Consider the following 25467-nt stretch of genomic DNA (forward strand, 5'->3'; position numbering starts at 1 on the left):
AGCCTCAGAAAGAGCAAGACCCCTGTCTCTACTAAAAAAGAAAAAAAAATAGAAAGAAATTAGCCAGACAACTAAAACAGAAAAAATTAGCCGGGCATGGTAGTGCATATCTGTAGTCCCCACTACTCAGGAGGCTGAGGCAGAAAGATTGCTTGAGTCCAGGAGTTTGAGGTTGCTGTGAGCTAGGCTGATGCTACAGCACTCTAACCCAGGCAACAGAGTGAGACTTTGTCTCAAAAAATAAAAAAATTTTTGAAAAAGCAACATTCAGTAAATAACTTGCATATTTTCCCTACATGTTACCAAATATTCATTTATTTAGTAACACCTGGATGCAAATGCGGAAAATTACTGCATTCTTTTTTCATTCATAAATTTTGATATAGTCATATCAATATTAGGATTTCCTTTGCCTTTGCATATTGATATATATGTATGACAGCAGAGCAAAACAGAGCAACAGCTCTGTTAGATCTGTTAGATCAGTTTTTCTAACAAATATTTAAAAACTGAAATTATCATGAAAGTCTCATGTCTTGCAAGAATGTTATTTGCTATAATCTAATTATGGAGGAAACAATCTGATAATACCTACTTACATTAGCCAATCCACTTGATATCAATTTCTCAATTATTGGATATTTACTGAGGCCCTCTGCAAGGCCTTGCCCTTCTTCAAAGAGATCCAATCTAATTAGAGAGATGAGAGATAGACCTATAAAATTTTAACCAGCAATATTAAAACTTATGCTTGTCCACATATCAGCGAGAAATCAGGAGTACAAACAAGAACATACTATAGGAGTTTAGAGACAAGAGTTGTCCTTGTGGACTTTAGTGGTCTCAAAGAACAATATAAGAGATGTGGTTTTGAGCTGAACTCAGTGGATGGTAAGATTTGAATCATGAAATAGTTGCTTTAATAGTCATGTCCTATACTCCTTTACAAAAATAATTTTAAATCATCATATATAAAACTAGATATTCTCCTGCCTTCCATATATATATATTTTAATATTTGTGGATCCAAGAGAAAAACAATATCAATTCTTAAATTAATCAGTGTTTTTAATTATTTCTGGATTGGAACCAATAACTCTAGAAACATATTTTGAGCATCATGAAAACATAGACACACCCATATGTACAAATCTTAGGTATGATTGGAAGCACCTTCAACTATTCTCTTTAAACCAGAACCACCAGTATCATCCCTCTTTCCTTTTCTGAGAAATTGCACATATAAAAATAGGAAATAGATCCACTTCTTTTCAGAGATAATGGCTCACACTTAAAACATACCCCAAAGAATCTCTCATGAAAGACTAATGCAGCCAGTTCATATCTGTAAATATAAATTGAAGAGAATGGAATCCTCAAGTGAGAAATTATTTCTTTAGTGTTATCTTCTAGTTTCAGGCACCAGCTTTACATAACAGTTTGGATAGCTGAAGTCCCTATTTGATTTTTTTGTGTGTAAGAAGATTCTACCTTATTTCAAAAGTAAATGTGTAGCTTTGTTAGGGAAGTGGCTATATATTTAATGTCCATTCAATGTTTTGGGAATCATCAATTGCTTGCTCTTGTTTGGTGTGGGAGTTATGTTTTGTTTAAGTGCATCACAGCCAAGTTAAAGAGCAGATGTATGGTTTTTGTCTTTGTCCATGTATTTTCTGTTTAGACCAAATGACATTATAGCTGAAAATAACATACCCTGATTTTTCCTGATGCATGCAGATGCTCCAAAGTTTAATAGGATATGGCCGAATATTTCTTCCCTTGAGGTTTCTAATCCAAAACAAGGTAGGAGCATGTAAAATTCCTACTGATATAAAATCCCACATGTTCGGGGGAAAATCCTATGTGCCATTTTTAGCACTACATAAGAGCATTACCATGAATACCATGTCTTTGAAAGAATCATAATTCAATCTTTTTTCTAATGTGAAGACTGTCCAGAAAGATTAGAGTGAAGGATGGAGGGAAAAATTAGATGGTGTAGAAGTTTATAAGCCCTCTACCAAGTTTGCATTGAATGTCAGTCCCAAGAGAAGCCTAAAGTTCTGTTGCCATCACAGTGTGGAGTATTAATAAGCCTTAAAAACTTGTGAGTGGCATGGGAGTCCTTTTAATGTCTCCTTCCAACTTGTTTTAAGTAAACCAACTGGCACCTCCATTGTATTGAAAGTCTGGGAAAAGACAGACAGGCAGTACTATGACACCCAACAGATCTTTTTTCTCTTACTGTTGCTCCATATTAACTCCATATTAACTCCATATTAACAAAAAATTGGAGCATTCTCTTTCCCAGCCCCCTCCTCCTCTTCTCCTCCTCCTTCCTTTCTCTCTCTCTCTTTCTTTTCCATATCACAGTAAATTTCTTTGCTGAGACTTTCCCCCTTTATCTCCTTTATCAACTAATGTTCATGACTACCAGTATTAAGAGAAATCTGTTTTCTGTCTGTCCTTAGCGCAGTAATTATTTTCTGACTTCTAATGTCAAAAAGAAGAAAGAAAGAAAAGAAAACGACACTAACAGATAATATAGTGATTGCACAAGAAGAAACAGAACTTTTAAAAACTGGGCAGTAAACTTCATAAGCTGCAGTGTAATGTGCAATGCACATTAACAGCTAGCGCATATATATATATATAGTCATGACATATATATAGTCATGTATAAATAGGAATTTATTTTAATATAAAATTGTATTCTTTTGCCTTCTTCCTTCTCCAAAAAAAAAAAAAGGCACATCTTTGGCTTCCACCTTCCTTAGTTAGATACAGGATGTTCCTTTTAAACTCTAATGAATACAGATGGAGGAGGAAATGAGCAAAAGGAGGAACCAGGAAATAGCTGCTAAGCAAAACAAAATATATTAGCAATTTGTTGAGGAGTCAAATAGGAAGGACTGCATTTTCAGTCCTTGATCAGAGTGATGAAATCGAGACTGTCCTAGATACATATATTACTAGCAAATAGAATTATCTTAATCATCTGGTCCAAATGAATTTTTTCAAGTTTCTGCATACATATGTGGAAGAAGAAATACAGATCAAGCTCACCCCTATTAGTATAATTCTACAAGGATTCGGAGGAGGTTTAGTGGCTTTATTCCTTGGCAAGTTCAATGATAGCATTTTCAGTGAAATGTCACTCACTATTTCCCATTGAATTTCATAGCTCAACAAATTATACAAAACAGGATCTGAGACTTAACACTTCTCCACAGTGAGTTTTGGGCTGAACAAGATTATTCATTGTTCAAAACCTGAAATAGACCTTTTTAATTATTTTGCTATGTTTTCTGTGAATGCACAAGACAAAAAGCCTTCAGAAATATCTTTAGGTAATACCATTGCAGTTTTTAAAAATGTGGATAATGAGTTCAAATGAATCTATTTGAGAAACTAGCACAGTTGAATAAAGTGCTTGAACTTGAAATTTTAGCAAAAGGTACACTTTGTAGCTGAGGCCAGTTCTGTGCAGCCATAATTTACCTCGTCAACATCTGCAAAGAATATCGGGCTCTATTCCATTTTGGCTATTTTCACAAGTAACTCTTCATGAATAATTGGAAAAGGAATGGCAGGCAAATGTAGAGAGAAAACACTGCCATTAACAAACTGATATCATCACAAAGGTAATAAATGCTGAGAAGACTGCAATGTTTAAAGGTGAACATGTTTAAGGTGACTCTGAGACCAAGGCCCAAATGCTGCTGAATGGTTGATCATTGTGACAGACTATGTTCTGTGATGTCTAATCAGCTCAACAAAAATAGTCTAACTGGCTTTATGTAGTTTGTGGCGACACAGATAAAATGACACAGTAAATTAAGGCAATGATATTGCTAATGAACTCAGCAACACAACTACTATTTTAAAAGAGGGACAATCCTAAATCTCTATACGTAAATATGAATGTATATACTCACATATATATGTCAAATTTGTAAATGTTTTAAAAAGGTAATAAAGATAGAACAATTTAAAAAAAAAAGGAGGGACAATCAAGGATCCTAATATCCATATAGTTTGGGAACAATCCTTGCATAACTGGATTCGTGATTTCAATGGTAATTCATTTTGCCTCCGAAAATACAAATTCTAAACTTTATTACTAACAATGTTGAACCATTTTCAGCCCAATGCAAGCCTTTCCTTGTAATTGAAACAAACTCTCAGAAACAACAGATACAGATAGTCTCTTCATTTAGTAGGGCTATTTTTCAAGTGGGTTGGTGATAAGTTATTACAGTTTGAACGTTTCAATATTGTTTCTAATTTGCTGTTCATTCTTTTAAACCTATCCAGTTGCTCCCAAATTAGCTTTGTCAACAGTTTCTTCTGTTCAAGTTGCAAACCACAAGAGAGGTAGGAATTCTTGGATTCATACAGTGATTTCATGGTGTTATGTGTTGTGAAACATTGCACTGTATGAATCTGGAATATTTGTGAAGTGTACCCATCAGCTTATTGGTGAGGCATGTTATGATATCAATCAATGCATCAAATAGTACTGAGAATGCCATCTGTAAGAAAAAACAGCTTCACTCAGAAATTTACTACAATTAAAAAATGCTGTAACATTTGTTTTCTGAAAGATTAATGTGAGTAAGAATTGTAACAGTTGAAGTTCCTGTTTAGACCATGAATGTTAGAGCACTAACATAGATACTCATTTGCACTGAAAATAAGGAAACCCACTTACAGTGAGTTTCAAGGATGCTTTTCATGAGGCCAGAATGGCAGGTTCCATGTATGGTACCCATTTCACTTTGTGACAAATGCAACACCTTGGAATTTATGCCTCCAAACATTGTTTTGAATAAATTTTAAAAATACCAGTGAAGATCTGCACTGGGTTAAATGTTGCTCATGATCTGAAAATAATAGTTGTATGGCTTTCTTTAAATGAAAGTGAGCAGTATCTCATCTGTGACTCATGAATGGCCCATTCCAGCTAGCATCTGTCATTCACAGAATGAAGATTTTTCAGGAAACATAAAGACTTCTGTTTTTATTTCACCATTTTCCTTTAAATGTCCTGTGTAACAGGTGTGTCTTGTTTTCCACCCTTGATTGTTGGGCATATGTCACTTTTTGGTTTTGCTTGGATTTTTTTTTTTCATGAAACGCCTCTTACAAAGAAATAACATTTATTAACAAAATCTTAATTTACTTTCACCCACTTGGTGAATATGACCATAATAGCTTCCCTGTCCCTTATCGAATTTAGTTAAGTCATTGTCCAGTTTTGAGTCAATGTTGAATTTGTCCCGTGGCGCGTAGAGAAAAGGAGGAAACGGTCAGAAGATGGGTAAAGGGAAACCGACACTATTAAAATCATGTCTTAAACTTTGATCACCGTGTGTTTTTAACTATGAAACATTGAAGATTCTCTTTAGAGGGGAATCCAAGTGGGTTTGAAATTTAGGGCAATTGCCTCTCTTTAGGAATAGAGCAGCCCCAGGTCTATACTGTAAGAAGCCGATACGAGCATGTGGTGTGTCATACAGGCTGTCACTGAAGCCACGGTAGGGATGACTGGTGGAAAGAAACTAAGGAGGGGAAGGAGAAGGGAAGCAAAAGGGACTTACGAAGTCCGTCTTTTGTGTCATATCAAGCACACTGGACATGCAAGAGGCCTCTTGACCTGGAATTTGACCCTCCATCACTGAATCTCTAGTTTCTTAAGGACACAGCACTAATGAGGTGCAGACACATCTTGGAGGCAGAAAGAAGCCTCCTAATGAAGGAGACTTGCCCTGGGAAAATCCACGTCATCAGACCATGCGTGTGGGAGAACGTCAGTGGCTACACAAGGGTGCAAGAAGGGCGGGGGTGGGGAAAAGACCAGGAAAATGCTGGAGTCTCTTCATTCCCACCCTGGGGGAAGCACCCCCAGCCCCAGAGAAGACACCACCCGGTTTGATTCAGTGAAAGGAAAATATGTTTTAGGGTTCTAATTTCTTCACATTTTATGTAGTATCTTTTTCTTTTTGAATGCTAAAAATGAATTTTCATCAGCTCTGGACTTGAATAAGCTTTCCTAATTTGGAAAATAAATCTACCTGTGTCACATTCAAAGTATTTTATGATATATTTATGTAGGTAATATAATAATGTAATTATAGGCAACATGGGGAATCATAAGAAAGAAGACACAAAAGAGAAATTTAATCCTCTCCTTTTGGTAACATTCTTTTTCTTCCATTCTCTGCTTCCAACCTGTTGTTTTCCTGTAACTCTTACCTACCCAGATCTTCCCCAGCCAGTGTCCGTCAGAAGGAACCTTTTAGACCTTAGAAGAGGTTTGGGCCTTTCCTGATCTAGAAAGCCAACTTTGAACTCTCCCCCTTCTGAAACACCTCCAGCCTTTATTGCTCTGAACTAGCTAGTTACTAAATACCTTATTTTCATAGCTGCCTTATATGAAATAGTATATATCATATATATGATATATATTAATATATATGTATAAATGTTTTTCCTATCTTCCCACTGGACCAGTAGACCAATGGTACTTAATGGGGGCTATTTTGCCCCCCAGGGGACATTTGGCAATGTCTGGAGACATTTTTACTTGTCACAGTTTGGAGGTTGCTATATCGTCTAGTGGGTAGAGGCCAGGGATAATTCTGAACATCCTACAATGCACAGGACAGCCCCATACAACAAAGTACTGGGCCCCAAAATGTTAATAGGTTGAGAAACCCTACACTGGACTCTCTGTCTCCACAGTGCCTGGTACAGGGTAGTTCTCAGCAAATATATGTTTCCAGTGCTGGCCATGCCACACTGTGTATATGTGTTTTAGAGACCCCCTTTAGCTTTGCTTATATAATAGTAATAAAACTTGTCTGAAATGCAATTTGAGATTAAACACTAAATGAAGCCACATCAATTTTCAGAAATCTACTTTTTTTTCAGCCTAAACTGATCTGTGCATACACATATAGTCAACTCACAGCTAAAATAATCTCTAACTCAGTTACAGCTTGTTGTGTGACTTTAATATGTAGGATATAGCCAGACTCTCTTAGGGGATTCGAATGGTGGAGGAATGAATTTAAACATAACTTTTCTTTGTGTCTTCCTCTGTCTCCAAAAGGAAGATGCCTCAGGGTCATCATTCATTCATTCGACAACATTTTTTTCAGTGCTTAGTATGTGCTAGGTGATGTTTTAAGTTCTGAGGTTACAGTTGTGGACAAAACAAACACAATCTGCATGGGTGCATGTACACTCAAAGTATGGGTGAGACATTTTTTTTAAATAATATTTTTGGATGTTATAAATTCTATGAAAAAATATCAAACAGGATTAAGAAATTGGGGGATTAGGGTGTGTGGATAGGGGAGCTATTATATTAGATAAAATGGTCAGAGAATTTTCTTGGAGCAGATCTAAAAGAGAAGTGAGAAAGCAAGTAATGGCGATGTCTGGGGATATTCCAGACAGAGGGAAGAGCAAGTGCAAAGGCCCTGGGAAGGGCTTGCATTGTTTGAGCAGCAACATGGATGCATCGAGTAGTGAGTGAGGAGAGTGACAGCCATGAGTCCCCAGGAAGCCAGGGGCCAGGTCACTTGCGAATGAATGAATTCCTCATTCACTCTGAATAAGATGTGAATCCATTAGGATGGTGAGTAGAGGGGAGTCATGACCTAATTTGATTTTGGAAAGGATCCCTCTGAGTGCTGTGCAAAGAGGAGATTATCACAGGGTGGAAGCCAGAAGAACATTTTGGGGAGGATGGTGAGGGGTGACGATGTCTTTAACTGAGGATGAGATGGTTGAGATAGTGACAGGTGGGGAGGTTTGGAATGTATTTTAAAAGCATAGCCAAGAGGAAGGTAACCCAAGAGCTCAGTTTTGAATGTGTTGAAGTTGAGAAAGAAGTCCAAGGACTAAGCCCTGAGACATTTAAAGAGATGAGAACAAAAAGCAAAGAAGAAAAAAGCAACGATGAGAGGAGGAAAAGAACACAGAGAGAGGTGGCCCAGAAGCCCTGTTTCAGGAAGAATTGCCAGGCAGCCCTGGGGACCCCATTGAGGTTTATGCTCATGAACTTCAAGTGAGACTTACTTCAAACTGGTTGGAGAAAAACTCCAGCCATATTTAGCTACAGTGATGTGCACATGAAGAGATGGAGGGTTGAATTTAACCAAGATCAGATTTTCCCAGGAGACTCTCATTTGGAACGGGAGGGAAGGGAGTATAAAACAGGAAGTGGTTATAAGGATGGACCATGGGCTCTGCACTTTATAAGAAGAGAAGGGAAGACATGGTAGGCCAGTGAATTGAGGAATCAAAGTTATTAAACTGTTAATATCATTCCTTCAGGATCTTATATGATAATGTAGTTCAAAGTATCATTAATGATCATTAATGGGTTCTGAGCCTGTGTGGAAAGGCTAGGTATTAAGGAGTGGTAAATTAACAAAAACTGAAAAATAATACAGCAGTCTAATAGTTGTATTTGAAATGCCTTGCATTTATGTAATACTCTCATGTTTTCTAAATCACATCCAAAGATCTTTTTCTCATTTTATAGTCTCAGATATATCGTGGGCAGATAAGACAGCTTTACCAAAGTCTCAGAAGAGTCTTAGAAGTCTTAAAAGAGTAAAGTTATTATATTAGCCCATTTTCTAGATTATAAAGCATTTTAATGTTTATAAAACATTTTAAATATCCACTTATCTTCTGAAATAAGTTTATAATATTGTGTGTTTAGCTGAGTATGGTTTCTTATATAGTTATTTAATTTTTCCTATCAAAATTAAAATATTGATTTTCAAACAAGACTCACAAATAAAGAGTTAATGTCATCAAATTAACTTGTTGTTTTCCAAGAGAATTTAGTAAACTGTAATAACATATATCAAATTCAAATAATAGTAGCAACAGTGTTACATTTGGCATGTCAATGGAGATTCATGAAATGGGTCTTAAAGTGTTGAACTTGATATTGCATAGATACATTTTATTTTCCTGGATAAAGCTTTGTCAAAGGCAGCTAAGCATGTAGCTCTGGCCCTTCAGTAGATCCTACAGTATCCCTTAAATGCCCACAAAGGAATCCTACTAAGAAAATTCTTCATCCTTATTCTCTACATGTCCCCAACTCCAAGCCTTTGTGCCCTCTTCACTCTATTCCTTTCACCAGGAATGCTCATTCCCTCCTATTTTCTAAAAAAATAAACTCTATCTTCTCTGATGGGAGATTCAGAGTGCAAGTCCTGCTGCACTATTTCCTAATTCCCCTCAAATTAAATGAATTTCTTCTTCCACTTAGATTGCGTGTGTCGCTATTTTGTTTTTTAGATATCTGAATGCATGTCTGTCCTACATACTAAATAAGCTTCTGGACAAAAAGCTCCTTTGTAGTTCTAAAAATCTTCTAGAATGAGTTTTTACACACAAAAGATCCTTCTGAGAAAATCTAGATTAATTAAATTAGGGCCACAGAGGGCCAGCCTAGGCTGGGAAACCTAAAGAAGGACAACCATTAAGGGGTCTCTCCCAAAGGGAGAACCTGAGGACAGGGCCGTTGTCACTCGCTTCTCAGGAATTCCAGGCAGCTCTGAAGAAGTTCTTGGGAAGCAATTAGGTTCTGAAACTGGGATTTCCACCCTGTAACCACTGCTCCCAGGAGACCCTAGGCCAGAAAAATTCTCTCTGTTTCAAACTCTCAACCAAGGAAGATTCTAGAAGCCTTTCTGATTTCCTCTGGAGTCAGAAATGTCCATATAAACAAGGTGTAGCATCTTGGGGTAGTATCATGGATTGGGGTGAAATGCTTATTGTTTTCCTGGGGAATTTACTTGAGTAAACTATAACTCTATTATTATTGGTGGTGTTATTAACTTGGCATACCTTAACTACTAAATTTATTTGAGTATTTTCTTACTCTGTCTCCTACGTTAGAGTCATATGGCCTTTTCTCCCAGTATTCTCCTTCCCTCTTCGGCTTCTCCCTGTCCCCATCCCCACCCTTCACACATATGGCAGTCGTACAACTGACCTCAAATTAAGGAAGTGGCTTGGCCTCAGGATCCTCCCCTTCTTGCCTTTCTTTTAAGCAACTGGGATCCCCAAATTGCTGACACTATTCCTGGGCATCTTCTACTCTTCACCATTTCCAGTGTCCTCCTCTGCTCCTAGCCAAACTTGATTTCATTCCATCAGGACCTTGACCTCAGTTCTCCATTTTAGTAACTAATTCTCTAATAAATTAATCCGCACTGTTCTTATGAGTAGTAGCATATTAATTTTAAAGTGTGCTTTTAAGCTTAGTCACTCCTCCTTATTCTTCCTTAATTGATAACACTTATTCATTTTTTTACTCTGGTCATCAAAACACAATATTCCCCAAATTTTATCTAGTTCAAAATAGCAGCTTAGCACCTAGCCTAGTTCCTGGCACATAGTAGACCAACTGAATAAAATATTAATATTTATTGAGTGAGTGAATGAATGCATGGGTTCAAATCGTAACTGTGCTTAGCTTCCCAGTGGAATGAAATAAAAGCTAGATATTAATGAGAGAAGTATTTTTAGACAAGCAGTTTGCAGTATCACGGCTCAGCTTCCTTATAAATGTCCATAATGCCTATCCCCATATTTCAAGAAGACAAAATGGATTTTTCTGTCTAGTTACCCCTCATGCCTATTTTTTCTATTTGATTTGGAAATTATTTCTATTAATACCAATGGATGCTTTGTATTTAACATTCCTTTTAAAAAGATTGAATTGGATTAACAACTTCTTACTTTGGTTAAAGTGCAAGAAAGAGGAAATCAACTCAACCTCCACCCTTCCCAACTACTTTCATCTTCTTTTCTTCATCTCCCTGTCTAGTTCTTAACCACCATCACTCATAAGCCTCAGAGGCACCACTAATATTAATATTTTAAGACAGTCCAAGGGAAAAAAAATCTGACGTTACAGTTAGGTTAGCTGCCTAACCCTTGTTTTGTAACAGACTGTACTTGAAAACTTAAATGAAAAGCAAATTATAAGAGCATTTTTTTCATACAAATACCCTCCCTGGTTTTTAAATTTTTCTCTCACATGTAACATGCAGATTTAGCCTGAAGAAAGGCTTAAGAAAGCCATCTTCTCCTCTTGTCACTGGGGACAAATGAAAAGAACTGTTTAGTTGTCTAGATCTCTGTTGAATTTGCCATGATTTCTATGAAACCCTGATTGAGTTACTGTCTAGACATGAATGATACTGAGCCAGAGGAGCCATGGCGGTGGCAGACTCAGACCCTCAATGCTCACATACCTCTCTCCCTCCTTTTTAAGCCTGCAAATGTGAGTAGAAAGTGGGGGAAATAATGCAAAGACACTAAAGTTCTCCATGTGCAAAAAGTACATTTTTGCATCAATGGAAACTGAGGCTTCTCAAATTTTAAAAGGTGTACACCTGCAAATGCTTCTGTTCATCTTGTCTGCCAAGAATTAACAATCTTCAGTCATGTTCTGAATGTCCGACCTTTCTATCCTGCTTGAAACAGATGCTACTTCCATGCCAATCACAACCACCTGTTGTCACCATGTGTCATGCTGAATCATATGTATGTAATGCCATTCCACCATCTTTTCTCCATCCCTCATTTTATCCAAGCATGTAGCGTGCTATTACTCTGCTACTGTATACACTCTGTATACATTTCTGTTCTTCCTTGCAAGACTGTGAATGCTTCGGCCACTCCAATCGATGCAGTTATATCGATCTGCTAAATACAGTCATTTGCGTGAGCTGTAAACACAACACTAGAGGGCAGCACTGTGAGTTATGCAGGCTGGGCTACTTCAGAAATGCTTCTGCACAGCTGGACGATGAGAATGTGTGCATAGGTCAGTTCCATTATAATTTCAGCTATTGTTCTGTGCCTTGTGAGCTATGGGGAGCTATTTAGGGTGGAGAGGCTGGTGATTTGCACCACCACTGAGCCAGAATGAACTTTCGCAATGGAGCAAATATTCTTGTGGTAGACTTAAAATTCACCTTGTACTGGTTGAAATCATAGTTGGGGGATTTAATTTGAATCTTTACGTCGTTGTTGCTTTAATGATGATGATCTGAGATATTGTGTTTAGGAGATGAAGAATTCTCTTTCTTCCATTTTTTTTTTTTTTTTGCATGAAATTTTAAAACCTGATAATTTCAAACTGATCTTACAGCCTTAAATTATACATTCACCTTTTAAAATGGAAACTCATTATACGGGATTTAATTACAGATATGAAAAATTGGGGTACAAACTCTTGCACACAATTGGTGACCAACAAGTATTGAAGGATTAAAAATGTTGCCATTTGGGATTGAAAGCAACTAGCAACTGGTAATGTAGAAGTTTGCCTGACTTTTCCATCCATGGTAATGAAATTCCATTTATTGAATTTTCCTATACCCCCCAAAAGGAGGACAAATTTCTTAAAATTTTTCTAGGCAGTTAATTCTCTTAGCTTCCAAGGTGCATTAGCCCTAAGCCCACAGGGATTCCTTATGCCCCCTCCCTTGTCACACTGCCAATGACTGCTGCCCCTGTCATCTGGGAGAACCAGGTGCCTTTCTCACCCAGAAAAGCTTCTCCTACGTTTTGTATAGTAGAGCCTGTTTTTAAAAGTGGGAGACCAGTGGAAAAATAAGAAAAAAAATAAATGGAATTTCATTTCATAATTTACTCTGAAGAAATGCCTATATTTGAAATGCTGAATGATATGTGTATGTCTGTTACCACAATAGTAGTTAGCTATATAGGCACCCAATTTTAAAGGTAGAATTTTCACATAGAGACTGAATTCAATAGATTAGATAAGATGAAAAATGACAGGTGTTCTTTTTATCAAAAAAAAAAAGAAAGAAAGAAATCCAATCAATCTGTATTTCTGGGATTATTATTTCCTGATTGGATTGTCAAGATCCAAGTACTACATAAAATAGATGTATTTTTAATTAAATTGGGACAAGTATATATAATACTGTCTACGTCTGCAGTATTTTCTATTTTTTTTAAAGTACCTCCTTATGTATTATTTGTGAATAAGTGGAGAAAGTTCTGGACTTAGAGGCCAGAGAGCTGAGTTCAAATCCCAGTTTGCTATTTAATAGCTCTGTGCCCTTCCTAAGTCATTTGAGCCTCCTAGTCCAATCAGGATCATTAACACAACAGTGGGGTAAGTATTAACACTAATAATTTTCCCTATCCTCTCGTTGAGAAAAGTAGGCAAATTAGCTCAAATCACACGGCGTTAGCAAAGAGTTTCCTGACTTCAAAGCTTAAACACTTTTTCTCAACCACTCTGACACAATTAGCAAAGCTAAGCTTGTCAGACTTTTACTTATGGTATGCTTTCTAGATGACAGCAGCAACTCCACTATGAGCATGTGAACAGAAGTTCAATTGCCTTCATAACACTTGGGTTATGAAGATTTGAGGATATTAATAAAAACAAAAAGATGCATAACTAAATTTTGAATGCAGAGTATATTTCACTGAATGCCAGTTGTAAAAATATATAACTGTCACACTATAAATATAGAAACAACAGAAAAGGTAAAATAAATAGGAATAAAATCCAATTATTTTTACAAAATACATAAGATTAAAATGTTTTAAAATATTAAATATTATTTTAAATAAATGCATAAGAGACCTTAAAAGATTTGATGCCATAAAATTTCTCATGGCAGGTAACATAACAATATCCCAATATGTTTTACTCAGAGTATTCTGTTTTTATGAAGTCTGGCCTTTTTCCAGTCCCAAAGCAAACTATGAACTACAAATCCGCATCTTTCTATCCAATTTTAAGAGGTGTAGTTCTGTTGTAAATCTGTGTTTGACTAACCAACACCCTAGAAAATACCTTATTCAGCTTGTTTTTTAAATCACACAATTACAGAAGAAATATGGAAAGCTTAATATCCATTTTTACATTTATTTTTACTTTTAAAAAAATCAAGAATTGTTTTTTACTCCATTTCTAGAAAGTTTATTAATTAAAATTATAGACCTTTGGAAAATTTTCTTTCACTGAGGCAAACATGTTTATATTTATACTCTTCAAACCAAGTAAAGTACTCGGCACGCACAAAGATGAGCATTTCAGGTACCATTAAAATTAACTACATATCACCCCCACCCCCCACATAACAAAATTCCTTATATTATTGCTCTTTTCCTAAAGGGGAAAATTATTTTTAAAGAATGAGCTGAAAAATTTGGCTAGCCCATATGTGCTAAGGTCTATCTTTTATCTTCAGTCTTTATATGCATACAATAAATCAATAATAATTTCCTAAAAAAGCTGTCGAGTGCACTGTTCCCACTTGAGGGGCCAAGGGCAGGGATATTGAGGCTGCCTGTGCACAAGGCTGAGGATGGCTTTTGTCCTCCCAGGGCCTTGGCAGCCTGTGGCTCCATTGTCCAGGCTTGCGCTATGACACAGCAGGAGCCTATTCACTATTTTCCACATTTAAGCTTCCCTAAAGGGCTTGAGGCAGGGCTGCTAGTATTACATTTGAGAGGACATGCCACAAATAATTGAGAATTAATTTTAATACCATTTTGTATAGAAAGCATTACTGAAAATGAATGAAATGAATGGATATTTACTCAATTTAATTTCACAGAATAAGGCACTAACCTTGGAAACTTTGAACTTCATCTAAGTCTTCTCTAAATTAAAAAGAGGCACTTTGCCAATTCTATAACAATTGGCAATAAAATTTACCACGCTGGCTGTGAAGGACTAGATCATATCTTTGACGAAATATAGGTTCTGCATTGAAATAGATGTTGGGAAATATTTGCATCATTTTATATTGTGGCAAATATAAAATGCAGCTGGCTATTCCATGTTGCCACAGTGATTGCTACTTTGTGATTACTCATGAATTTATCCATTTTTCATGTAAATTTCACACACAGCCATGTCTCCGAAGATGCATGTAATTACCCTGTGATGATGCAGCAATTACATGAAGATGACATCCTTGCATGTTTCTGTTTCATATAAACTTGAGCAGTAAGCAGGAAGCTTAGAGGATATGTGGTTCGTGACCTTGGGTAATCACTGTTAATAATCCTGCTAACAACCTTTGCATCAGAATGAAACACAAGGTTCAGCAGTTGCTGCTAAACATATCTCAAAGTTATGATGTATTATTTTTAATTCCCCTTGAAACCTAGGATCAGATCATCAGAGGTGCCTTAAATAGAAAAAAGCAAAGACAACGCATTTTTAAGACCTATAAATCAATTGTAGTATAACTTTCTAATCAAGCTTCCAAAAGTATTTCATGTTGTTCTGTAATCTAAGAGTTCTGCATATTCTTCCTAGTTTTATGGAAGAAAATGGGATCCTCCAAGGCCATTTCCATTACCCCCAACATCCACCATTGACCATAGTTCCATAAATGATGTTTTTCAAAAACCAAATTATTTGTGATATAAGGTTAGAGGAAAGCCACACCTCTCCCTGTCCTTTATCTTTAGGACTGTTTGAGTAACATTACACTTATCACCATATCCTGTAACAACCACTGGGTTAGATGTTCTGGGTTTTTGGTTTTTTTTCCTATTTTGCATGTAAAACTTTATATTAATTAATTGTTTGGGCCAATTGACTAAAGTCATAGGTGAACTCATGTTGACCAGATGTAACTGTGCTCCCGAGCTTACAAAATATTAGTTACTCACTGTCCACTTATACACTTTAAACAGTAAAAAACCATACGATAGTTTTGATATGGGTACAAACTTATATAGTATATGTATGTACCGACAAACATTGAAAGCTATAACAAGCAAACATTAAAAGCTATAACAAAATGACTATTTTTAAATATTCTGGGCCAGGTGCAGTGGCTCATGCCTATAATCCTAACACTTTGGGAGGCTGAGGCGGGAGGATCACTGGAGCTTAGGAGTTCAAGACCATCCTGAGCAAGAGTGAGACCCCATCTCTACAAAAAATAGAAAAAATTAGCTGGCACGCACCTATAGTCCCGGCTACTCAGGAGACTGAGGTGGGAGGATCGCTGGAACCCAGGAGTTTGAGGTTGCAGTGAGCTATGATGAGGCTACTGCCCTCTAGCCTGGGTGACACAGTAATACTCTGTCTCAAGAGATTAAAAAATAATTAAAAGTAAAATATTCTTGAAACAGTTTTCACACACACACTAAAATAAAAAATATGTCAATTTAAAATAAAACCCTTATTATTAAATACAAACCAAGCTAGGCAAGGAAGAAGCATTTTAGAGTTTTTTAAGTTTTATTTTTACCTGCATATCTCATTATTAGTCTTATAAATGTTTGTTTTATAAGAATGCTGAACTCAAAACCTGACTTAATTAACATGAAATAAATCATAATTCTAAGACATTCCACATTCTTTGAAGACACTATCTAGTTAGTCTCTACAATACAAAGTCAGAGTCTAACTCCTGGATCCCCCTATAATGCTAAACCCTGAAACCCCATTACGAATCTAAGATGCTAAACATGATTATATTAAACCAAATTCTCAGTATTTCGCTTGGTTGGTTTGTTGGTGTGATTTTGCTTGTTTTTTTAGCAACGGAACCTCTTACTGGCTCCATTTTACAATAAAAGAAACTGAGAGACAGAGAGGCATAATAACTTGCCCAAGATTGCACAGTGGGGTAAGGAGAAATGGGCTTTTCCCCACAAACTCCAAAAGCTACAAACTACCTGTTCTACTTTGTAAGCTGATAGAAGCCTAAGAATTCCCATTTCTGGTTCAAGTTTTAAGCACAATAGAGCTTCATAAGTAAAAACATCCTCAATAAGAATGTGTAAAGAATCAAGAAAATATTCTATTTCCTGTTCATTACACAAATTTGTATTCTCTTGCCAGAAGACATTATAATGGAAATTACACATCTCAAATTATACCTATGTTGAAATTTCTCAGGGATTACAAAATTTATTTTTCTTTCATGATTGTTAATCTAGGCTGGATAAAAGCTGTACTAACATGCCTGGCAAATACAACATCTAAAGGCTCATCACAAAACAGTATGTACATAAATAAGTTAAGGTGCTGTCCCAAATCATAAAGTGAAACTACCTTTGAACGAGCAAAGTGCATTCATACTGCACTTTTAAAATGTTCAGCAGTTCTCAAATACTGAGTGTAACGGCTAAGGCCATTTGAATAATTTAAAACAGATTTTACACTGATGGCATATTGATTTATCCTTGATATACAAACTTCTCATGGTATTCATTAAACCATCTAAAACTGCCCTAACAAATGGGATCTACATTATGATCTATTATCAGTGAAAGGCATGGTGTCTTATTTCCTTGGAAGTTTTCGGTTGATTTCCTCCCAGAACATAAAAATGATATCATGGAAGGCCGAGCAAATAAATAAATGGTCCTGAAATAGCCATATTTGCCGAAGCATTTCATTAGTGGACATCTTTCTTTAAGTAAGTGATGCATTTAAGTGACGCTCCTGTGTTGATAACCTATAAGCCATGCGGACTTGTCTCCAGCCTGTGTGTTGTCTTGTTTCTACAGAGTGTTATTGTAACCCTTTGGGCTCAATCCATGATCGTTGTAATGGCTCAGGATTTTGTGAGTGTAAGACTGGAACGACAGGGCCTAAGTGTGATGAGTGTCTGCCGGGAAATTCCTGGCACTACGGCTGTCAACGTAAGTAACTCTGGGAGCTGCCCTCTGCCTGCTGTAGCATGGCCGATTCTGCTTGTCTTGGCTGGTGCGTGCAGCCTCTCAGAGCAGAAAAAGACCCAAACTGCTGACAATCTTTAAAAGCTACTTAATGCCCCGAGCTGTGTATGGGAGAGCAATCCATCAGCTGTCCAGCCGACTTCCTCAAAGCCCATCTCCATCCCCTCTGATAGCTGGAGCGACTTATATTGAAATATTGCATGGAGGTCCATGTACCTGGCCAGATCATAAATTAACTGGCACAATAGGGACCCCGCTTGGAAACCCTCACCGCAGAACGAAGGGTGATGTGTATGTGGTTAATATATTTCTTGCACTGAAAGCTACCCTGGAGCTCCAGAGTTCATAAATTAAATGATATCTACATAACTCATTACCACCCTTGCTATCATACCCATCACTGAATCTTAACCAAAAACCTAAAGGTAATAAATCTAAGGGATATTTAAATGCCGGGGTGAAACAAATGACAAAAATCAATATTGATTTTAAGCCTCTAAGGTTAGGCACCATGCAAGGAGCCTTAGACAAATGCCATTTGGTTCAGCCTCATTTCTCTGGAGATTATCAGGTCTTGTTCAAAGCTCGGCAAGACAGGTGGCATGTCAGTGTCTACAGGGAACATACATTTTCAAAATCAGGGCAGAAGCTGCCTTCTGTCACTCATAACCTTTTCTGCCTTTAAATTCTGCAACATCCACACATAGTTAGCTTACTAATGTTAAAGAACCACACGGCATATCTATCCTCTGTAGCAGCACAATCCAGTAGAAAATAATACAATCCACATATGTGATTGTAGGTGTTCTGTTACTCACATTAAAAATGTAAAAAGAAATAGAAAAAAATTGATTTTAGCAATCTACTTTATATAACCCAGAATACACAAAATATTATCATTTCAACATATAATTAATAACAAAATTATTGAGGAGACATTTTCCATTTTGTCATGCTCTATTTGAAGTCAGATGTGTGTTTTGTGCTTACAGAACATCTCAATTAGGGCTGGCCATATTGCAGGGCTTAATAGTCACATGTGTCTACCATATTGAACAGCACAGCCTGAGAGCTTTTTTGCTTGCTTTTCACTTGAAAAAAAAAGTCAGCCTGCAGGGACATCTAAAGCCAATTACTACAGAAAACTATATATTATTTCTACACTATAATAATAATAAGATTTCTATATTCTATGCAATAAACTATACAAGATAAATGCTACAAAAACTAGATCCAATTTCTACATAAAATTCTATAGAAAATGATAGAATGTTCTATCTGCTACTTATGAATATATAGTTCTCTGGTAGCTACACTTCTATGTAATGTAAAGCCAAAGTGAAATGCCGTGGGCAGCAATGAACTGTGGCAACAAGTTGAAAGTCTGTCATTGAGCAGGTCAAGTTTGAGATGGAATCCAGGAATCAATCAGGAGCTGAGGCCTCCAGCCACGCTGGAGAGGAACATTGAAAGACATTCAAATAGTCAGAAGTCGGGAAGCACACCTGCACATAAGCTCTGGATGAGGCCATGGTTTAAAAATCCAACATGCCATAGTTTCCCAGAAAGCACTAGTCCTTCGGGGTCCGGGTGAGTTGGTGGATCCCAGGGACCACGAGAGGAGCCAGGGCTCAGAGGGCAGCTATCAGTCCTGGAGCAGCTGGACGTCGAGGCCCAGGGAGGACATCAGTCAGGCGAGGGGAAGGAAGAATAGTCAGGGGAAGGCTCGAAACCAGCACCAAGACTCAAGGCATAAAGAATAAGGACACTTATCAAGGAGAAAGTCTCATGTAAAGTTCCTGATGCCACAGGACCTAATGATCGGGTTCCTGGGGTGTAATCAGGGTAAAACTCTGGAGAGGAAAATAGATTAATCCTACCTTGTGGAAATCTATCCCAAAAAAGGCCTAACCCAATTTTTCTATATTAATTATTGGAGTATTATAAAAAGACATAATGCCACCAAATTTTCTCTCTGAAAATGGAAGGCTGAATTTAAGCCCGACCCTACCACCTAAAGGTTGTGCTGTGCAATGTAGAAATCACAAAAGCCTCTGTGCTCCAGCACTTCCAGTGCCTCACATACTTGTTACATGGATCGCTGAGATGGGAGGAAATGCATGTATTCTTAGCATGTACTGAGTACCTACTATGGCGTAGGCATTGGGCTAATGGGAGGATGAAAAAAGACAGCAGTGTGGACATGTGAATGCAGAGGTCACCATCTGGTGTGAGAGGCTGGCATGTGACCCCACAATTATGGTAGAAGGTAATCAGAACTACGGGAGAGGGACGGACCTGCTATTTGTTGGTAAAGCCAAGATGGCGAGCAAGACTTCTCAGAGAAGTGGCACATGAGTTAGGTTCTGAAGGATTTGTAGGAGTTTTCCAGGATAGAACTCTTGGGTAAAGGTGATTGAGCTGACACACTATGTTCCAGAAATATCAAATTGCTTTAACATGACTGGGGGGTTAGGTGTGTGTGTGTATGTGTGCTGGGAAGTTGGAAGAAAGGGACGATGTTAAAGCAGCAAGAACCAGGTTACACGATTTCCTGAATTCCAAGCTAAGGAGTTTTACCTTTTAAGGGAGGAAAGTGGGAATCAGCATGTGGAGAAAATATGAGATCTATCCTATGGTGTTAAGCAGAGGAATGAAAGAGTCAGATTTGTTTTTAGGAAGATTATTCCCACTACTTAGTAAGGAAAGGATCGGAATGGGTTGAGATTAGGTTTGCTATATAAATTTAACATATTTCAATCACAGCTTTGAGCATACAAGAGTTTTTTTTCTCACTCTAAATTGTTCTTTCCTTCTCTGGGACCTGCCCACATAGGGCTGGGATTCAAAATACTGAAATCCTTCTGTCAGTTAGGAATGGCTACTTCACCAAGATCCTGGAGTGGCTTCCCCTGTCTTTTAGATGACCACCAAGATCCAGCCACTAACAGGCTAATGCCTGTCACAGTAGCATGTCTCCAGCACCTGCTCCAGTATTGTAATAGGTGTCTATTCTGATAGTTGGTTCTGATAGGTTGATAAATACTCTTTTCATTTCACCCCTGTGTCTCCACATTCGTCAATGCACTCAAAAATGTCCCCCAATTAAATCTCTCTCTCTCTCTTGCCCCTTGCCTACCTCCTATACACCTTTCTGCTTGCCTTGAGTTGAACCCATCCTTGAATTGTCCACAGTCTTGGTGGTAAGATATTAACCTAGCAATGAGAAGCCAATGCTAAGCAGAAAAACAGTGGTAGAACAGGGCAGACAGTGGTGTTGCGGTGACAAGCTGAGAACAAGCAGGCATTTAGGCAGGCAATTTCAGGGAGGCCATACAAGGGTAGGAGGGAGAGTCTGAAGGATCAAGTCCCAGGGCTCCTGTCCCCCTGGAAGATTGGCCAAAGGACCAATGTGAAAAGTCACCCATAAGGACTTGGGTTTGGGAACAGAATATAAAGAAAGGGGATCCAGTTACAGACACTGTCATGCTCATCCTGTGAGTAGAACAAAGTGAGTATACTCTTTGAGTAGGCTCTGGAGTCGCAGTCCTGAGATTGAATCCCATCTCCACGTCTTACCTGCAGGTCTTGGAGGAAATTACTTGGACCCTCTAAGCCTGGTTTTTCATTTAAAATGGGGGCAATTATAGGACCCAACATATATGGTAATTGTGAAGATTCAAAGAAAATAATGAATGTGGGCCGCATGGGACATAGTAAGTACTCAGCTATTATTACTTAGTTCTGAACATATGTTGATCTTTCAAAGAACTAGGCAAGAATCCATGTACAAAACCTTACTGTACAATGTTAGTGAAGAACCTGCAGCAAGACTGGCCACTATTAAAGGATCAAACTGTTGACTTAGTGGTTTCTAAAAAGCCCCTTGGTTAGAAGCAGGGCTGATTCAAGAAACTGAAGTAAAGTTGATCTCAAAAGCAATTGCGTAGTTTCAGCTGGGAAAATTTTTAAAACCTCCAGGCTCACTTTCCCCAACTGATTTGAAACACAAACTGACTCTATACTAAAGTTCTGTTTGTATTTGAGTCTTAAAGAAAAAAGTCCAGGCTTATCAACAAACCTTCTACCCAAAGGGGCCACTGATGATGTGCTCCATCAATGTAAGCTAGTATTACCTCTGATATAACAGGTGAAACACTTGTAAACCACCAGAATGAATAATCTTTAGACAGCATGAAACAAATAATCTGGGAAATAAAACAGAAATAAAAAGATTTCAAGGAGGCCCATGCAGAATCAAAATTTGTCTTGAGGTTGCCCAATAGAAGAATGGGGCATTGAAAATAAAGAGAAGATTATTTAAAATTTTTGAAATCTGAGAAGAGCCAATAGCCATGTCCCAGAGCATAAAGCTGACCCTTCTAAAGAAGCACCAGCATCCCCTGCTTGAGATAACATATGAAGGGTTAACGCATATTGGGAAATAACGAAACACTTGTTACCACATCAAAGACTGGACATAGAGGACATTTATGATTTTTAATTTGGAAGAGTGGAAATGCCACTTGTAGAACTAATGAGGCTGGTGAGGAGACACGTTGTCTTCCTGAAGGATGCATGTAAGATACATTGGAATATCCCCTAATGTTTATTAAAGCCACCAGTTGTTACCTAGTTTTACATAACTTGTGTCAATACTAATGGTGCTTTCAGAAGAATTCATAGTCTGCATATTTGAGTTAAAGTCAAAAGATTTGGTGACAAGTTAGATGTTATGATTTTGTCACATAAGGGAGTAAATGCTGTTAAAAACTCAAGGATGGGTTTTTAAAAGCCCAAGGGGTATTGCCCCAGACCCTTAAAGAAATTCAAAATGTTCTTGGGGTAAAAAGGTAGGATATAAAAACTCTTTAAAAATGGGTATGTACACACACACACATAATCACTGATTTTTTAAAATAAAAACACAAATTCTTCCCAATAGACTACCTAGAAAAAATGGAGGAAAAAAATGGGAGACTTCTAAGATAACTAACTTGACTATCCACAGGCCTTTCTTCTGAAGTTTTGATGGCCATTAATTCAGTCCGTGTTGTGTGCTAGACAGTATGCTGCAAATTTAGGCTAAAAAAATAAATTGCAAAAATGTAGGTGGTGAAGAGCTGAGTTAACAGTAGTTCAAGTGGCAAAGCTGTTGAGACCTTAGCCTACATTCCAGCTCGATTCTAGACAACAGCATGTCATGAGCAGCAAAGAAGCTGACAACGATTAAAGGAGGTTAGAGTCCCAAGGAAACATGCCCTGAGCAGCCCATATCAAGGGTCCAATGCTTAGAAACAACATTTTAACATAGCAGAGAGTGATGTGGGAGAGTCCTCTCTTTTATGAAGCTTTAGTTGAGGCAGCTTGGTAAACATAGGATTTGGCATGCCAGATGTCAACCAGTGTTTGGAGGGCTATGATGTACAGGTGGACTTCTCATTCAGTAAGACAGAACAGGAGCCATGGGTGAAAGAGGGAGCTGGGTTTCAACTTAGCATTCTCCAGCAATTCCTCTCTCCAGCTGCCTGAGAGTACAGTAGGTGCACTGAGTAATGGCAGCTTCCCCAGACTCTGGAGAAGTTCAAGTGGAAGCTGAATGGCCTCCTATGAGTGATACTTTCTGGAGAGTTTTGCCTTAAATGGAAAGTCAGCTGAAAAGCTTTTATAGCCTCTTCAACTTCCCAGCTTGGACTTCAGACCAAGCTCATGGGGCAGAGGGAAGTGTCATAAAGGTGGCCACCTCAATTTTTATTAAGAACCACAGTTTGACTATTCATCTGTCTTCTAAATTCTAATCTTTCTTTACCCCCAGATCTCAGATGCTCATGCTTCTCACTAGCCATATTCTCAGTTCTCACTTCTGGTTTCCAAAAGTCAGAAACTAAAGACATACAACTCCTTTCATTCTTGGGATTCTTCTGCTGCTATAGTTCAGGGGAGATTTTCTTTCCTCTTCTTCTTCCTTTTTTTTTTTTTTTTTTGGTATGAGATTAAGTTCTACAGGCCTGACAACTTGTGATCATGAAGGTATTAAGATGATGCTTTCAATTGCTTCTGTGAGATGAAGATTATACCTCCCTGGACAAATACTTTGAGCCTAACTTGTAATTTTTCAATTGCCTCTAGTTGCTGTCTCTTCCTATTTGCTGTGTTACATTAAAATGTCCAGTTCACATTTCACCAGTTGACCTCACATGTTGAATCCATTGACAGGAAGCATGTCGCTTAAACAAGATGTGTCTGTGATGCTTCAGAGCATTTGCAGTTGCCAGACGTAAGAGTTCACTCATTTGGCTCTAATATCTCTATCAGTACAAGTTGGTCTCATCAATAAAATGAATGGCATCGCTGAATCCAAGTTTTTAATTTCCTTGATAGCAACTTGAACACCAGTATCATTTCCTTTGCTGAGTGCCACATACATAAGGGTGATGAAAAATAAATACTCAGAGAAGGGCACTCAGTGTTACTGTTGTACAACTCCTAAGGGTGGGAAGAAAGTGCTCTTTAAACGGAACCAGTGGGAGCCTCCCAGAGGTAATTTAAAAAGGAAAATATTAGGCAGACAGAAGATAGAAAGCAGCAATTTGTAGGCATTACAAATATTCTGGGTAGTTTTCCTGGGGGCAAAAAGCCTCATTTTGTCAGCTAGAAGAGCAAACCCCAGGGTTGCCCCCAGTTGTGAAAGTTCTTTTGAGTCAGCAGAAGATGCCACTCCACTCAGTCATGCTAAGAGCCATCGCTTTCTGTTGCAGTTCTTCTTTTCCTTTGATTCTTAACATAACTTTCATTCAGGATTGTTAGAAAAACCCCATGGATGTCTAATACATCAGGGACCCGATGCTGTCTATGTGAGTGACAGGGAGTGGGTCAGGGCTTACTCTGTGAAAAGGGCTTTAACTCTTCACACACTGATGGCTCCATTTGGAGCAACCATAAGAAGCGAATACTGATGGGGCTGGCTTGAAAGCAGTGAGTTGTTCACAGTGCCCTCCACAGTGGGGTCGTATCCTACATACATTCACAATCCACAGCTCCTGAATTGCTAATGCTCAGCCTAGGACACATACAGCTAGTGGAGGTACCAGACAGAAATTCTGGGCACCTGCTGGCATTCTGAGGCTTGCCTACTATGTAGCTACCCTGTGCTCAGCTCAGGGAGAAGCCTCAGCTGTGACCTGGAGGGACAACCTTCCCTGTTTACTTGGCAACCAATGCTAACTTCCCCTTCATTGGAAGAGAATATTGAGAATGACAACCATGCCCAAACTCTACCATTTCACACCACGGAATCATGCAAGCTTAACAACAAAAAGTATGTGAAATGCTGGTGCTCACAGAGAAATGCAGGCCCAATTTTATCTCTTAATAACCCAGAATCAAAGCTGCAGTCTGGTCCTATCTGATAATAAGATGATCAGGAGGCCAAGTGGAAATACAATATGGGAAGCTCTTTCCTTACTTTAGACAGTACATAAATGGTGTTTCACCGTGAGCCATTCTTCACACGCTAATGAGTGTACGTGTATATGTGAGAGAAAGAATCTCAAGATATTCTAAAGCTGCATATATAAAGAAAATGTCTAAGTGTGAAAATCAGCCTAATTGCAAAAGGACCACCCCACTTGAAACTTGTAGGAGAAATTTTTCATTTAAGTGAAGGGCCAGTCCTCTCCTACCAGCAGAGCAGAATTCTCGGTTAGAGGAGTCACA

The 25467-nt window shown here is 38.0% G+C and overlaps 1 protein-coding gene across 5 annotated transcripts in view; it reads left to right on the top strand.

The window, feature by feature from the left end:
* NTNG1 (netrin G1) overlaps positions 1-25467 on the top strand; it is a 317947-nt gene that overhangs the window by 256409 nt on the left and 36071 nt on the right. For 2 of the 5 annotated variants that reach the window (XM_012751581.3, XM_075999915.1), the window contains exons 6-7: positions 1738-1803; positions 4318-4377. The exons of 2 other annotated variants lie outside the window; for them this stretch is intronic. In XM_012751581.3, coding sequence (XP_012607035.1) covers positions 1738-1803; positions 4318-4377 — 126 coding nt within the window. Of the gene's footprint in view, positions 1-1737; positions 1804-4317; positions 4378-11707; positions 11876-17580; positions 17716-25467 lie in introns of all 5 variants that reach the window. One more of the 5 variants, XM_020283438.2, reaches the window with a different exon arrangement.

Source organism: Microcebus murinus, chromosome 2, assembly GCF_040939455.1.
Source record: "Microcebus murinus isolate Inina chromosome 2, M.murinus_Inina_mat1.0, whole genome shotgun sequence".
Lineage (NCBI taxonomy): Eukaryota > Metazoa > Chordata > Mammalia > Primates > Cheirogaleidae > Microcebus > Microcebus murinus.